We start from the raw sequence: 16,524 nt of genomic DNA, 5'->3' as shown, positions 1-16,524 counted from the left end.
TCAGAAGTTTTTACTCCAGCAGTAAATCTCCTGAATGCACCCTGACAGTCTGACCGCTACCCATTAACGCCGATACTGCTGAATGGCACATTTCTGCACACCACCTACGGCCACCGGCTGGTTTTTCGACATGGCGTGTCCATTTACCGCTAAGTGTAAAGAGGCATAAATATTCAAATGAAAGGATTTTGGAATAAAGAAAGCGGCTCACCTGTAAGCTCCCATCTCATCAGTCGCCACAGTGATGAGCACTGCGTCCGTCCCCTTCTCCATGATGGTGATCTCCACTCCTTCCAGCACCGGCTGGATTTGACCTTCCAGGAAGAGGCCCGCCTTCCCTTGGATTTCCACCATTCGGCCCGGGCAGCCCTCTGCGGGACAAAACAAAATGAAAAAAAGAATTTGAAGGGGTGGAACATGAAATCGGGCGGCACGGTGGCGCAGTGGGTAGCGCTGCTGCCTCGCAGTTAGGAGACCTGGGTTCGCTTCCCGGGTCCTCCCTGCGTGGAGTTTGCATGTTCTCCCCGTGTCTATGTGGGTTTCCTCTGGGCGCTCCGGTTTCCTCCCACAGTCCCAAAGACATGCAGGTTAGGTGGATTGGCGATTCTAAATTGGCCCTAGTGTGTGCTTGGTGTGTGGGTGTGTTTGTGTGTGCCCTGCGGTGGGTTGGCACCCTGCCCAGGATTGGTTCCTGCCTTGTGCCCTGTGTTGGCTGGGATTGGCTCCAGCAGACCCCCGTGACCCTGTGTTCGGATTCAGCGGGTTGGAAAATGGATGGATGGATGGAACATGAAATCACCAAGGCTGCAAGATTTTGAATTATTAGAAAATGACGGAGCACAACTCGAACAAACAAACGGAAATCACACAGCAGCTATAAAGGTAACTGTCACAAGTGTCCGTGTTTTTTAGCTTTTCTGCAGCTTTAATTGTATTTTTGCAGAAACATAAGGCATATGCATGTAATTCTGAAGACTGCAGTAAGTGGATGAAGGACAGGAATGGGGCGACTAAAGCAAGTCAGACAAGGAAGGGGAGAAATCTCACGTGCAATGGAAAAAACTTGGTAACTGCCATTTTGTTTGTTCAAAATTGGATTTATTTAGTTGTTGAGAGTCACAAAGTCTTTCCTGGTGTTATAAGGAAGTGGTGATGCCCACATGCGTCTTCATTCCGGTCCTAGCACGATGGAAGATGCTGGTATGTACAAAAACCTAAGCAACTCCACGGACCAATGAGGAAAGACCGCCTACCAATGAAAATGTCAGATTACGATCAGGTGATTTAAATGCTGCGACTGCGTGATTTAAGTGGCAGGTGCTGTTGATTCGTGAAAAAAAAAAACAACAATGTGAACGTGAATCTCAGGAACGATTAAATCTGGAGATCGTTAATGAATTCTCCTCCGCATCGAGAGGAGTCAGATGAGGTGGCTCGGGCATTCTGATCAGGATGCCTCCTGGACGCCTCCCTGGTGAGGTGTTCCGGGCACGTCTAACCAGGAGGAGGACCCAGGGAAGACCCAGGACACGCTGGAGGGACTATGTCTTGGAACGCCTTGGGATTACCCCGGAAGAGCTAGAAGAAGTAGCCGGGGAAAGTGAAGTCTGGGCACTCTCCATTCCAGCTGCTACCCCTGCGACCCGATCTCAGATAAGCGGAAGAGGATGGATGGATGGATGGATGGATCGTTAATTATAGGGGCAACATCGTTTTCTCAATTTGCCTTAAACTCGGTTTTTCCATAGTTGGTGAGAAATCCTGTCAGGAAGTCACACCTCATAAAAGGAGGGCAGAATGGCAGCATGGAAACGGCGAGCGCGAGCGACCAAATGATTTGGCAGAGCGATATGCCCCATCAGGGGGACCTAAAAGATGGCCCACATAGCGGAACATCGACCCCAGAAAATCTGGGAGGGTAAACTCAGGAAGTTATCAGGTGCCGAGACTAAAGTGTGTAATGTGCTTCATGCTCAGTCCACCGTCTGCACTCACGGACCGGCTAATCCAGGTGTACCTCCTGTAATGGTGGCCTCCACTTCTGGTGGGTAAAACAGCAGCACTTTGGAAGATGGCGTCACCAGAATTTTCTCACCGGCCCTGCAAAAAAAAAAAAAGGAAACATAAGGCTCATTCTCAAGATTCCCGTCTTGGACCCCATCATTCAGCTTGTCCTCCGTTACCTGGCCCAGTAGGAGAACTCATAATTGAACGGGCCGTGCAATTCCTCGACTTTCTCCTGCACGGGGGTCCCCTCTTTCCCATCGCCCTCTCCTCTTCTCTCGCGTTCCTGCCTCCGCAGCTCGATCTCCTGCAACTGCTGCTCCTGCCTCTGCTGCTGGAGAGATTTCAGCGGGCCCATGACCAGCGCCGGCTCGCTTTCAATGGAAGACCTGAACATAAACCAGGAGACAAAGTGACAGGTGAGCCGATGACACGCGGAGAGACAGAGTGAGAGAGATACGGCCGACCCTGGAAGAACGTGCTAGAAGGGCCTTTATTTAAGAGTAGAGAATTCAAATGGAAAGGCAGATGCAGAAGGGCAAGGGTGGTACAGCGGGTCCGTGGTCCAGAATAAAAGGACAGTTTTTAAATAAATAATGGCCGCACTTGCGGTTTATAGAGGGGGTGTGCTAGTGTGGCCAGAGCGGTTCTCGGACGCTACGTGTTTACTCGCTTAAGTGCACAGGTGGGGAATCGTCCGTATCTGTAACTGATGCCGAGAGCTGCTAATCGCCACACCTGTGCCACGTCCCCAAAATAAACAGGAGAAGCGTGAAATGCGAAGGGAGAGAGAGAGAAAAAAAAAAGAACAGAAAGCGAGAACGGAGGTTAAAGGAGGAAGAAAGGGAGGAAGGAAGCGAAGGAGCCAGTGAGAGCAGGCAAGCTGGGAAAAAGTGAGCCCTAGTGGGGTGTTTGGGCGACACCTGGGGCAAGTTTGATTGGGTCATTCCTGCTGAGCACTTGAGAGGCGCAGGAATGCCCGGAAGGCGGTTGGCTCGCCATATAAGGCAGAGGAAGGCAGCGGGAGTCAGATTTGGGATCGGAAATCCCAGCGTGAGTGCCCCCCCGGCCGTTGGTGGAACCCAAATCTCTCAGCCCAGGTAGTGGTGCCGTACGGAGCTAGAGGACGTGGAGGTGGTCAGCTGCAGGCAGGGTGACTCCCCTGGTGCGTAGCCCAGATGGGAGAAACAGGGCAGCCGCCAACTAAGTAAGGCACCGGGTTTTGTTTTTCAAAGGACTGCTTCCAGCCAGTATTTTAACCTCATTTCAATGGATTTAATGGATTATTTGAACCTCCTTGTGTTTTTATGGATTATTTATTTGTTAATGTTTTGATGCACTGCACTTTGTTTGGACACCGGTTTTGTTGTCTAATATATAAAGGACAGTCGATGTATGTATGTGTGTATGTTTGTTTGTTTGTCCGCCATACAAATCTGCACCGGGCGTCCGATCGCCACTGAAACAGGGGATGGGGCTCCTTTGTGACCAGGAGGAGGTCATGGGGTATGTTAGGTTGGGAAACATGTTTGTGGTGAAGCGCAAGGCACCTTTTCACCGACACAACGTTCGGCACATGACCCTGTACTTATCATCGACAAGATGGCCGCATGTTGCAACAGACGTTAACGGCGGTGCCATCTTGTGGCCCGTTTGGTCCCTGTGAATCATCTGAAGAAAGGGAAAGCAGGCTGTCTGCCAACAGGAGAAGGGCTGCTGATGCAAGAGTGGATGAAACATCTGAAGAAAGGGAAGGCAGGCTGTCTGCCAGCACAGTACGATTTCAGTGTTGGTCTTTCTGACTGACTGGTGCTATTTGTTCGCTTTCCGACGTATTGTAAATAAGGTAAATTCATCTCACTGTAGTGCTTATTCCGTATGTTATACCATGTAACACATTATAATTGTCCTGCTTTTCGCTAATATACTCATGCCACCGAAAAAAAGACGTAGAATTGGATGGTCCACTTCCGATGCCAAAAAAAAGTCTATTTCAAGGTTATAGATTCCCGGGCAACGCCAGGTACTCCTGCTAGTTTGTAAATAAAAGCACTTTTGCATCTTTACCCCTTGCTCGTTGGTGTCTTCATTGTCCAGCTCATCACGATATTTTTGGCTGCTGTAGTCTTTTAGTTTAACAATATATTTCAGCATTGAGGTGGATCTTAAGTTCAAAAGCTCAAACTCATGCAAATCATATTTCCTGATAATGCCTGACGCTGGTTTCTCTCAGAAGGATTAACTTATCAATATTTTAGGGATATTATGAGCACACAACTGGACAACCGACATGTAAATAAAGAGGCAGATTTTCGCACAGATTGCTTTTTACGGACTTTTTTGAAATACTTTGCTCTGGCCCAGCATTGGCCTCCACAGATGCTCATTCTATCATAAACCTTAAATGAAAACATGAGATTTATAAGTTTTTCTTGTTCAATGAACAATGAGAAAGTAAAATTTAAAACCAGTATCATTGCTGAGTGGAGCGCTCCTTTAATTGGCACTGTAAAAACAAATTGATATTGGACCTTAAGTATCCATCCTAATGAAAGGATAAATGTGTGTGCCAGTACAGTTGCTACATCTCTGTCATTCCAACAGATGGCGCATCACCAACATTTCTAGTAATACAATGCATTGAATTTCTCATTCCAACAGATGGCACATCTCAAACATTTCTAGTAATAAAATGTATTGAATTTCTCATTCCAACAGATGGCACATTTCAAACATTTCTAGTAATACAATGCATTGAATTTCTCATTCCAACAGATGGCACATCTCAAACATTAACACTGCTTTTACAAATCCCATACCAAATGCAATGAAACAGAGACATAAGTATTGTCTGGTGCACAGTAATGCTGAAGTGTACACTGAATATTTAGATTTCACCCTGTCTTAGACGGGTAGCACAGCTAGGTTATTGATTTATTAAAACTTTCTATTTTGTGAAAAAAATGTTACAACAATCCCCAATTTCAGCATATACTGTAAATATTTTACTTGTTTTATAATTGTGGCCTTTCACATTTTCAGGCCTGTAGTTTTAGGCCTGGCATACTCACGTGATGGTGACAGTTATGTCCATCAGCTCATCTGTGGTGACCACCCCAGTCACACGGTGTCGAACTGCCGTGAGAGTCAGGATGCTTGGCGCTGAACTAAAGGCAATATTAAAAAGAAGAGAAAAGGCACAGTGAATGTATGACACAGAGGCAGCACAGCAGGCGCTTCACGCCGAGACCCACTTACAGAGAGCCGACGCAATCTCCAACGCCCTTCGGGGTCACACGGCGGGACAGCTCGTGCTTTTTACAGACTCGTTCCACTTCTGTGAAGCAGATGCTTCACAGTGCAGAGGGTCTTTGGGGGTTACAATCTAAACTGTCACCTTGAATGGTTTTACAGAACCCTCTGCCTCATTACAATCGGCTAATTTAGATGGCGCCCATTCGCTTTTTGTGCGCTTTGAAAGCCTTTCTCTTATCTGTGAATGAAACTTTCAGAGTGCCGCTCTTGCCGCTGCTCTTTGTTTTCTTTCCTTTGTGACTGTGACGCCTTTGACACGTACTGGATATCCGTGTCTGTGTATTGACAATGTCATATTTAACACACAATACGTGTTCAGTGCTCTTAGGTGGGGGGGTTCAAACTGATTTGGCCCCTGCGCCTTTGTGGCGGGGCCAGATTCATTAACATCCTACACATCCAGCCCGTGACGACCGCCATGTTCCTTAAAGACCTCCTTTAACATGCATGCCATGTTTAGACTGGAGTTAAAAATGGGAACAGGCTCCTTGTGATGGCTCTTGTGGAATACAGACAACTACAGAACTACACGTTACGAGGCATTCTGCGCTTCCAAGGATAGGAGTTGGACATTACCGATTGTCCGACGGACTTAACGAGACACAAACAGACAGAAGTAACAACAGACCGTATGAGCCTTCACTTACTGCTGATGCGCAGTGCAGCCATCTTGGATATTGAGGTCCAGGTGGGTGAGGCGCTCCAGCCGAAACGTCCTACTCTGAAGTCAGACATTCGGACTCGCCAGTTGAAATGGAACGCAGCAAAGAGAGCAAAGCGGCACCACCAACGCCATTTCTGTCTTAACCTCGAGCGAATCAGAAGCCGCCAGACAACGAGCGCCCTCACTTACGGTGTAATCGTCACAAGCCGCCACCGTGCCTCTTCCAGTTACCCAGATGTATAAATTGTGTGCTCAGATTTTAAGCCAGTGTTCCCTCTGGGACTCTAAAAGCTTCGTTTACAGCCATCAGCTCAAAGCAGCGGCAACACTCTCGTCAATCTCCTCGTTTCATCAATTTTCACTTCAGGACTTTAAATGGGGGGTCCGGACAGAGCCCCAGCTCTTTATCTTTTGTGTTTTTGGTCACTAAACCCCTGCTACTGTTTGTTTGCCGTGTGCTGCTTTCAGATTTCTGGTTTAAAGAGTTTTTGAAGTTACGGTTTTTGGTTTGACAGAGGAAATCTGGTTATTGGATTAGGCCCAACTATTTGATTCCTTGCATACCCTAAATTGTGTTTTTAAAGGACAGGCACAACAGAACCCACCCACCCCCCCTTTAAATAAAAAAAAAGCCCCCCCTGGATGTTCAGAGGGACGTGGCCCAATTTGACCTGCCGTTACCCACCAGGCTCCTGTCTCCTGTTCTTAACAGAGTGGTGGGCCGCTCCCTCCCCAAACCACAGCAGGTGCCCTCAACGCCCACGCTCTCCTTCCACAATGACAAATTATCTCCTGACTGGTTTTGTCAGCCGCTCCAGGCCCACCCTCTGCACCCATTTCTCGCCCCGCCTGATGTTGGAAGGCAGGCCGAGTCTTTCAGAAAACGTATCCCAGGGCAAAGCAAGACAAGGCGGCCTGTGCCGACTTACAGAACCGAGAAAGGCTCATAAAGCGCCATTGATCTGCACTTTAATAGCTAACTGTCATCAGCCGAATGGTCAATTCACCGCCGCGAGGGCAGCTCATAAAAATCAATCTTGTCATTTTCTCAGTTATTACGTGTCATATATGTAGAAGTCCTGTTCAAACTGGTGGCAGGAGCGGGGAGTGACTTTGTAGGTGCCTGCGAGAGAAAACAACACCAGAATGAAATGGGGTTTTGACAAAAGGCAAAAACGGCGACAAGAAGCAGAGTTGTGGCTCAGAAAGAAAGCATTGGGCAGTACCTGGTTTGGAAAGGCAGAAGCGGTTGACACCCTTGGACAGGTTGTACACTCCAACGTTCTCCGGCACACTGCCATCCTGATAAAACTCCTAAAACGGACAAGTGAAGCCCTCCGTCAGTGGGATGAGGGCAAAAATCAGCTGTTCTCCACAGACAGCGAAAGTCAAAACTACACAGGAATGGCTTCAAAACAACAATGGGAATGCCCTGGAGTGGCCAGGCCTGAAATCCAATGGACAATCTGTGGCTGGCCTTGACCGAGGCTGTTCTCTGTGACACCTGACAGAGCTGGAGCAGAGTGGTGAAGAAGAAGCAGCAGAAGAAGGAGCAAGAAGCAAGAAAAAAGCAAGAAGAAGCAGAAGACGAAGAAGAATCAGCAGAAGACAAAGAAGCAGCAGCAGAAGAAGAAGCAAGAAAATGCCAGATAAAGCAGCAGCAGCAGCAGAAGAAGAAGCACAAGACGAAGCAGCAGCAGCAAGAAAAAGAAGCAGCAGAAGAAGCAACAAGCAGCAGAAAGAAGAAACAGCAGAAGCAAGAAGACAAAGCAGCAAGAAACAGAAGATGCAGCAGCAAGCAGAAGAAGCAGCAGCAGCAGATGAAGAAGCAGCAGCAGCAAGAAGCAACAAGAAGCAGAAAGAATAAGAAGCAGCAGCAGAAGAACCAGCAGCAGAAGAAGAAGAAGAAACAAGGAGCAAGAATATGCCAGAAGAAGCAGCAACAGCAGCAGAAGAAGAAGCACAAGATGAAACAGCAGCAGCAAGAAAATGCAAGAAGAAGCAACAGCAAGCAGAAGAAGATGAAGAAGCAGCGGAAGCAACAAGAAGCAGAAAGAAGAAACAGCAGAAGAAGCAGCAGCAAGAAGACAAAGCAGCAAGAAGCAGCAGCAGCAGAAGAAGAAGCAACAAGAAGCAGAAAGAATAAGAAACAGCCGAAGAAGAAGCAGCAGAAAAAGAAGAAAGAAGGTGGAGCTGACAGAGAGAGACCTGAGCACACGGACTCCAGGCTGTCATGGCTGCCGTCTACTGAATGCTGACCTGAAGGGGGTCAAGACCTGCGCAGTCAACGATTCTGTGTCGTATATCTGTGATTAATTTAGACCACTTTGCACAGATCAGTTGTCACTTTGACATTAAGGGGTCTTTCTCTGGTGGTACAGAGTTAAATAGCCAAGTCAAATCCAATGTGATTCAATGTTGTAAGACAATAAAATGTGAACAGTTGCTATGGATGTATAATTTGTACACTGTAGGCACTGTACCTTGTGAGCAGAGACATTACAACATTCAAGGACTTTCTCACGATTTTACGTCAGCTTGAAAACATGCCCAGGAGCTGGCGACTCTGATAAAATCGTGTAGTGTGCCCTTCATCACACCCGAGTGAAGTTTGGATATCAAAAATCTGAAACTGACCAGCGTTATGGCATGCGATAAGGAACATCGAAGCATGTAGCCAGTCTGCCGAAACTCCACGCCCAGCACGTCCTCCTCCAGCACTTCCACCTCCGGAGATTTCTGCTTCCAGCACCACTCCTCCTGGGCAATGCTCACTGAAAAAAGGTGCACACAGGGGTTTGAGTTCACATCCACAGTTAACAGGACTGACTGGGGGCATCTTAAACTACAAAGAGGTTACCCACTACAGACCACCGAACAGATTCTTAACAGGCCCCGGCGATGGACCCTCCTACACTACAACAATCAAGACGAGAGCAGGCCATTCAGCCCAGCAAAGCTCACCAGTCCAGTCCACTTCATTCTTCTAAAGTAACATCAAGTCGAGGTTTCAAGTCCTGCTGTCCACCACACGACTTTGGTCACTTATTCCACATGCCTGTGGTTCGCTGTCTGAATATAAGCTTCCTAAAGACTGTGAAATTTACTCTCAACAAGTTTCCAGCTGTACCCCCATCTTCTCGATGAACTCCTTTTAAAAGTCACTGTCTCAATCCACTGCACTAATTCTCTTCATAATTTTAAACACTTCAGTCAGGTCACCTCTTCATCTCTGTAAAGGTTCAGCTCCTTTACCTTTCCTCATAACTCATCCCCTGTAGTCCTGAATTAGCCTCATTGCTCTTCTTTGGACTTTCTCCAGTGCTGCTATGTCCTTTTTGTGGCCTGGAGACCAAAACTGCACTCAGGACTCCAAAGGAGGCCTCACAAGTTGTGTTATAAAGCCTGAACAGAACCTCCTGTGACCTGAACTCCACACATCAGGACGCTATATAACCTGACATTCTATTAGCTTCTGAACTCTGTCTGTCAGTTGATAGTGTTGAGTCCATTATGCCTCCCAAGTCCTTCTCATAAGGCATACTTTTGATTTTCAGACCTCCCATTGTGTATTCACACCTAAACTTAAGACAAGTGTTGGGCTCAGCTCTTTTATTCTTTTCTCATAACTCATCCCCTGTAGTTGCTCTTCTCTTGACTTTCTCTAGTGCTGCTATGTCCTTTTTGTAGCCTGGAGACCAAAACTGCACACAGGACTCCAGATGAGGCCTCACCAGTATGTTATAAAGCTTCAGCAGAACCTCCTGTGACTTGTACTCCACACATCAGGGCGCTATATAACCTGACATTCTGTTGGCTTCTGAACACTGTCTGTCAGTTGATAAGTGTCGAGGCCACTATGACTCCTAAGTTCTTCTCATAGGGCATACTTTCGATTTTCAGACCTCTCATTGTGTATTTAGTCCTAACATGACCTAAACCTAATGCAAGCGATGGGCTCAGCTCTTTAAATCTTTCCTCATAACTCATCCCCTGTAGTCCTGAATTAACCTCATTGCTCTTCTTTGGACTTTCTCCAGTGCTGCCATGTCCATTTTGGGGCCTGGAGACCAGAACTGCCCACAGTACACCAGAGGAGGCCATACCAGTGTGTTATAAAGCTTCAGCATCACCTTCTTGGACTCAACTACCTAACATCTGAGAGAACCCACCTTGACTCTTCTTACCTTTATACCTTCCTGGTAAGATCCTGTCAAAAGTGAACGGGACGGTGTCTCCTTTCTCAAAGAGCTGGAGGCTTCGTTTCTCGCCCTGCCGGCTTGTTGGCTGGAGGGTCACAGTCAGATCTCCGCAGGCGGCTGTAGATGTAAAAAGGCCGTGTGAGTAGAAGGATAACTGGGCAGAGGAATGGTGTGCATCAGTGGGCAACAGGATAGTCTGCTGCCCATCTTATTAACTGATCTGACATTTTTTTTATTAATGATATTTTCACCAATAAATAATTATATTTAAAACAATTCATGATTGATGCAGCTGGCCTGTTTTTATTTATTTATTTATTTTTATTTTTTTAAAGTGGGGTGGGTGACCATTGGGAAAACTCATTTCAAGCCGTCTCGCAATGTCGACAGCATGTGGATGTGATTGATGAAGAAACAAATAATTAACACCCAGTCAATCTATACTGAGAAAGCCAAAATGTATTTTTTTTTGTTTAGTTTAGTTTTTTTTTTTTATTGTTGATCACTTCCCAAGGAAATTACTGCTGACAGACGACTCGCTGACTCTCGAGAGTCAATTTAGAAGCCATTTCTGAATACGGTAACTGAACAGCTCAGCAAATAATTAATAGCCTGGTCTGTCTAATAAAGTCTATTCTTGTCTGCTAAAAAAAAAAAAAATTGAAATACGTGAAACTGCTCGTGTGATGGCTGGAAGGAGAAAGCCCCCCTGGTAAATAATGCCCCCCCCCCCCCGTGATAGAAGAAGAATAGAACCAAAAAAAACAAGGAAAACAGCATGGCATCCCGACAGAGAGCCCATAGCAGTGTCACCCACCGAGACAGGAGACCTTCCCTGAAACTGAGGCCATGAACTGAGTGAAGAGCAAGTCCATCAGAGGTCGGTCCACAACGGTCACCAGTAAAGTCTTGGGCTGCAGCGACAGGCCAGCCTTCACCTCCGACTCGGGCACGTTCACCTGAAACAACAGAGGCAGACAATGTCCGCGGTCACTCGTAATGCAGTCTTAATACGAGCGTCAGTCACAACACATGGAGAGCCGTAACAACATGGCCATTCTTAATACCATTTGGAGACATAATAGTTAATAAAAATTACAATGACATGTCACAGTTTGCAATGCAAGTCCGGCTCCACGTTGTCTTCGATCTCGTCTTTGCAGCTTAGCTCAACTCAGGACAAGCCCAGGGCCCATTTTCACAAATATTGTGTCTTCAAAATGCTTGAGCTCGTCTACACTACAGGCTGCCATTTTAAAGCTGCTCAAAGTCCACTTTGTCCTAAATCTGACCAGACTCCACTGAAATTGCAGTAAAGACACCTTCACCGTGAAGAAATCAACACACAAGGGTCCAAGCTCTCAATGCTCACTTTATCCTAGCTGGACATGTGGCATTTAGGGGATCCATCAGCTCGGGCAAGACCCAAATATTGCAGTCAATCATATTGCAGTCAATCAGCTCTGTATGTCCCACGTGTCACATTAAAGAATTCCCACTTCCACCAGTGGTGGCTCAATTCATTTGGTGCCTTTCGAAGAAGTGAAGGATGGGCACCTCACCAGTCCAGGAGACCACAGTCACCAAGACCACTATTGGTAACACACTATGCTGTACGGGCCCAGATGTTCACTGGCCTTGTTGTGTGCCTTCTTGAGCAGGGGGACCTTGCGGGTGCTTCAAGATGTCAATCCATGACAGCCTAGTCTCTTTCCAATGGTGTTCATGGTGACTGTGGTGGTCTCAACTGCTTTCAGATCATCAACAAGCTCCTCCCGTGCAGTTTTGGGTTGATCCCTCACCTTTCTCATGATCATCCTCACCCCATGAGGCAAGATCTTGCATGGAGCTCCAGACCAAGAGCGATTGATGGCCATTTTATATTTAGTTCCATTTCCAAATAATCACACCAACAGTTGTCACCTTCCCACCAAGCTTCTAACTGATGGTCTTGTAGCCCACTCCAGCCTTATCCCTGATGTCCTTTGACAGCTCTTTAGTGTTGCCCATGGTGGTGGAGGGGGTGGAATGAAAGAAACTGATTCTGTGGACAGGTGGGCTTTAAACACATCACGAGTATCTGTGATTGATTGACTGATGGATTGATTGTAATCTGTGTGCCACATTGTTTGTGAGTGGCAGAGGCATGAAGTTGCTGGGGCAGGCAGGAGGGTTGACGAGTGAAGTCCCCTAGTAATATTTATTATATATATATATATATATATATATATATATATATATACACACATACACATATATACATATATATATATATACATATACATATACATATATATAGTCACAGACCCAGCCAGGACGCCTGGAAGGACCGGGAGGTGGCATGTTCGTCCTCCAGGCCACGAGGGGGCAACACCCTGGACCATGGGAGAGGAGCAAGGAGGCTCAAGCCCGTTGGGGCCCGTGGCCACCGCGGCGCCCTGAGCCTCAGAGAGCCCGGGAGGCATTCACTTCTGCCACACTCAGGAAGATGGAAGAAGAGCCTTCCAGGGATGCCCGGAGTGCTTCCGGGTGCAAGAGCAACACTTCCACCACACCAGGAAGTGCTGCCGGGAGAATGTCATCAGGCACCTGGAGCACGTCCGGGTGAGAATAAAAGGGGTCACCTTCCTACAATTAGGGAGCTAGAGCAGGACGAGGCTCCCGTGGAGAGAGGAATGGCGGTCCACGGACATTTAAAGAGAGGCCCGTATACAAGGTGATTAGTGCTGGGAGCACAGTGTGCTGTGCGGGACGGTGTTGTACAAGAGCTGTGAATAAACGTGTGTGCTTTTGTATAAAGATGTGGTGTCAGTCTGGTGGTGTCCGAGCATGTCTCACAATATATATATATAAAAAATAATTTATATATATATATGGTTGAAATAGTTTACTGTCAAATAATGCAAAGAGTACGCGACACGTGTTTCGCCCTAATTCTGGGCTCATCAGGCGTACACACTCTACTGCACTCCCTCTCTGGAATCGAACATGGAACTTCAGCGCTAGAGGCGAAGCCCCTAGCGTTGCTGTCAAATAAACGAACCACACGCCGTGGCACATGTAGATCGGGGTAATTACATTCACGGCAATCAGATTCTGATTCAGAGTACGAATGCCATGAATGTACTGTAATTACCCCGATCTACATGCTGTCAAATAAACGAACCACACGCCGTGGCGCAACTCTAGGGGCTTCGCCTCTAGCGCTGATGTCCGAGATTCGATTCCCGAGAGGGAGTGCAGTAGAGTGTGTACGCCTGATGAGCCCAGAATTAAGGCGAAACACGTGTTGCATACTCTTTGCATTATTTGACAGTAAACTATTTCAACCATTCTATGATCTGCATCTCACAACTGAGGGCACCGTGGCGGATGTTAGCAGACTTGCTGACCAACCACAAGCGTTACCTGGTAGGTAACCACCCATACAATCAGATTGTGATTCAGACTACGAAAGCCATGAATATATATATATATATATATATATATATATATATATATATATATATATATATATATATATATATATATATATATATAAAATCTCCATTACATAGTGCCAAGGCGGCACAGTGGTGCAGGGGGTAGCGCTGCTGCCTCGCAGTTAGGAGACCCAGTTTCACTTCCCGGGGAGTTTGCATGTTCTCCCCGTGTCTGCGTGGGTTTCCTCCCACAGTCCAAAGACATGCAGATTAGGTGCATTGGCGATCCTAAATTGGCCTTGGAGTGTGGGTGTGTGTGTGTGTGTGTGCCCTGCGGTGGGCTGGCGCCCTGCCTGGGGTTTGCTTCCTGCCTTGTGCCCTGTGTTGGCTGAGTTTGGTTCCAGCAGACCCCTGTGACCCTGTAGTTAGGATATAGTGAGTTGGATAATGGATGGATGGATATAGTGCCTATCATATCTGTCTGTCTTTTATATAATGCCTATCATACCTATCTGTCTATTATATAGTGCCTTTCACTCTATCTATCTATCTATCTATCTATCAGCACAACAGAGGACTGGAAGTTTGCGTTGTGTTCTCTGGCCCGCTCCTTCCACACATGACTCACTGGCTTTGTTTTCCATCACCCACATGGCATGTCTAGAAGAACAGAGTGAAGTAAAGCAAACCAAACAAACCAACCGAAAACTCCAAACATGAGTGATTTCTGACCTAAACTGCAGTTTTTGTTTGTTTCAAAGGAGGACAGGCGCATCCTTAAAGCATTTATTAAGCCCAAACGTGTTTAGTCTTTGCCCACCCAAGCACAAACAGCAAGCAGCAGCTGGCAAGGGGCTCGTGGCCACCCACTCTGAGCAGACAGGATGACCCCCCCCCCATTCCCCAAACTCGATGTCACACTTACCTGAATGCTGTAGTCTCCCGGCTTGGTCTGAAAGCAGAAGGCCCCCTGAGCATCCGACTCGACAGTCCGAGAGTTGCTTTTGTCTTTGCCCTCAGGAGTCAACACCACTTTGTACCTGCTCATGTGCTTCATGCCTTCCGGCAGGCGGGAGATTAAGATCTGGCCACAGACACTGAACCTGATTAGAAAGTAATAAGAACAAATTTACACTGTGGTCATCACAAAATGAAGTTTGAAATGTAGTGCCCCCCCCCCCCCCTCTACCCACCCATTGAAACTGTATGACTATTCCTCACCCTGCTGTGATGATGTCGGGCAACTGAGGGGTGTTGGGGGCGATCTTGACCGTGATAGGCCTCAAAGAACATGAGGTCCTTGTGCGTCCGGATGGAGTAGGAACCCGCAGTCATGTTCTCGAGGCGGAATGAGCCGTCGGCCTTCGTCATCACTGGATGGAAGAAGTCAAAACGCCATCAAGACTTGGTCAACTCACAGAAAAGGTGCAACTGCATGGTAAAGGCCTTCTCACCTTTAATCTGATTGTTGAGTGTCACTGTGGCATCGGCCACTCCCTCTCCGTCGGGACTGTTTAGGACTCTGCCTGTCACAGAGAAGCCCATAACACGGAAAACAGGCTTAGAGAGAAAGAGAAAAGAAATAAGCATTGATAAAAAGAATAAAAAAGGCAGCAATCATAAGGTTAAAAAAATCATTTTCACGTTCCCACATCCACAGACAACTGTATAGGAATCAAAACAAAAGCTTAACATCAGGAAATAAAGAGCCTGAAATGACAATTAGACCCAGATACACCTGAAAATGTTGCATTTCTTTGAAACCTTTTTTCTCAGAACACATGAATTAAAGGGGCAGTTGATAACAGCAGTAACCTTATTTATTATTTAATTTATTAGCTAGTGAGGCGGCAACCACCAGTCAGCATGACCATGCTGGAAATCCACTTCCAAAACCAATTTAATATAATCAAGGACCATAAGGTCCCAATAAGTTTATGTGTCTCAAGCTGTGCTCCCCACCTTGGATGGGTTCAAATCGAAGTAAACAACGTAGACCTCAGCTTTAACTTTTGAAGTGCACCATGAAATGCAAGATCTCTGTTATATGCCATTTGGTATGGGATTTGTAAAATCAGTACTAATGCCTGGCATGCACCATCTGTTGGAATGACAAATGCAATGCATTTTATTACTGCAAAATGTTTGCGATGTGCCATCTGTTGAAATGACAAATGCATTTTATTACTATAAAATGTTTGTGATGCGCCATCTGTTGCAATGACAAATGCAATTCATTTCATAACCACAAATGTTTGTGATGCGCCATCTGTTGAAATGACAAATGCATTTTATTACTACAAAATGTTTGATGCGCCATCTGTTGGAATTACAAAAGGTACTTTCTGCACTATTAAATGTTTGTGATGCGCCATCTGTTGGAATGACAAATGCTATGCATTTCATTACCACAAATGATTGTGATGCGCCATCTGTTGGAATTACAAAGGCACTTACTGCACTATAAAATGTTTGTGATGTGCCATCTGTTAAAATGACAAATGCAATGCATTTCATTACCACAAATGATTGTGATGCGCCATCTGTTGGAATTACAAAGGCATTTTATTACTATAAAATGTTTGTGATGTGCCATCTGTTGGAATGACAAATGCATTTTATTACTACAAAATGTTAGTGATGTGCCATCCGTTGGAATGACAAATGCAATGCATTTCATTACCACAAATGCTTGTGATGCGCCATCTGTTGAAATGACAAATGCATTTTATTACTACAAAATGTTAGTGATGCGCCATCTGTTGGAATGACACCTGCATTTTATTACTACAAAATGTATGTGATGTGCCATCTGTTGGAATGACAAATGCTATGCATTTCATTACCACAAATGATTGTGATGCGCCATCTGTTGGAATTACAAAGGCACTTTCTGCACTATAAAATGTTTTGTGAT

At 46.2% G+C, this 16,524-nt stretch overlaps 1 protein-coding gene across 1 annotated transcript in view; it reads right to left on the bottom strand.

Moving 5' to 3' along the window:
- nomo (nodal modulator) overlaps nucleotides 1-16,524 on the bottom strand; it is a 152,360-nt gene that overhangs the window by 20,875 nt on the left and 114,961 nt on the right. The window contains 13 exon segments of the mRNA XM_051934327.1: nucleotides 212-371; nucleotides 2,018-2,100; nucleotides 2,184-2,393; nucleotides 5,076-5,171; nucleotides 7,043-7,106; nucleotides 7,210-7,297; nucleotides 8,621-8,757; nucleotides 10,171-10,302; nucleotides 11,003-11,144; nucleotides 14,533-14,710; nucleotides 14,829-14,884; nucleotides 14,886-14,980; nucleotides 15,062-15,167. Of these exon segments, the coding sequence (XP_051790287.1) occupies nucleotides 212-371; nucleotides 2,018-2,100; nucleotides 2,184-2,393; nucleotides 5,076-5,171; nucleotides 7,043-7,106; nucleotides 7,210-7,297; nucleotides 8,621-8,757; nucleotides 10,171-10,302; nucleotides 11,003-11,144; nucleotides 14,533-14,710; nucleotides 14,829-14,884; nucleotides 14,886-14,980; nucleotides 15,062-15,167 (1,547 nt within the window).

The sequence above is a fragment of the Erpetoichthys calabaricus genome, chromosome 11 (genome assembly GCF_900747795.2).
Source record: "Erpetoichthys calabaricus chromosome 11, fErpCal1.3, whole genome shotgun sequence".
Lineage (NCBI taxonomy): Eukaryota > Metazoa > Chordata > Cladistia > Polypteriformes > Polypteridae > Erpetoichthys > Erpetoichthys calabaricus.
The sequence above is the reverse complement of the archived record's forward strand: the minus strand, read 5'-3'. Positions and strand labels throughout refer to the sequence as shown.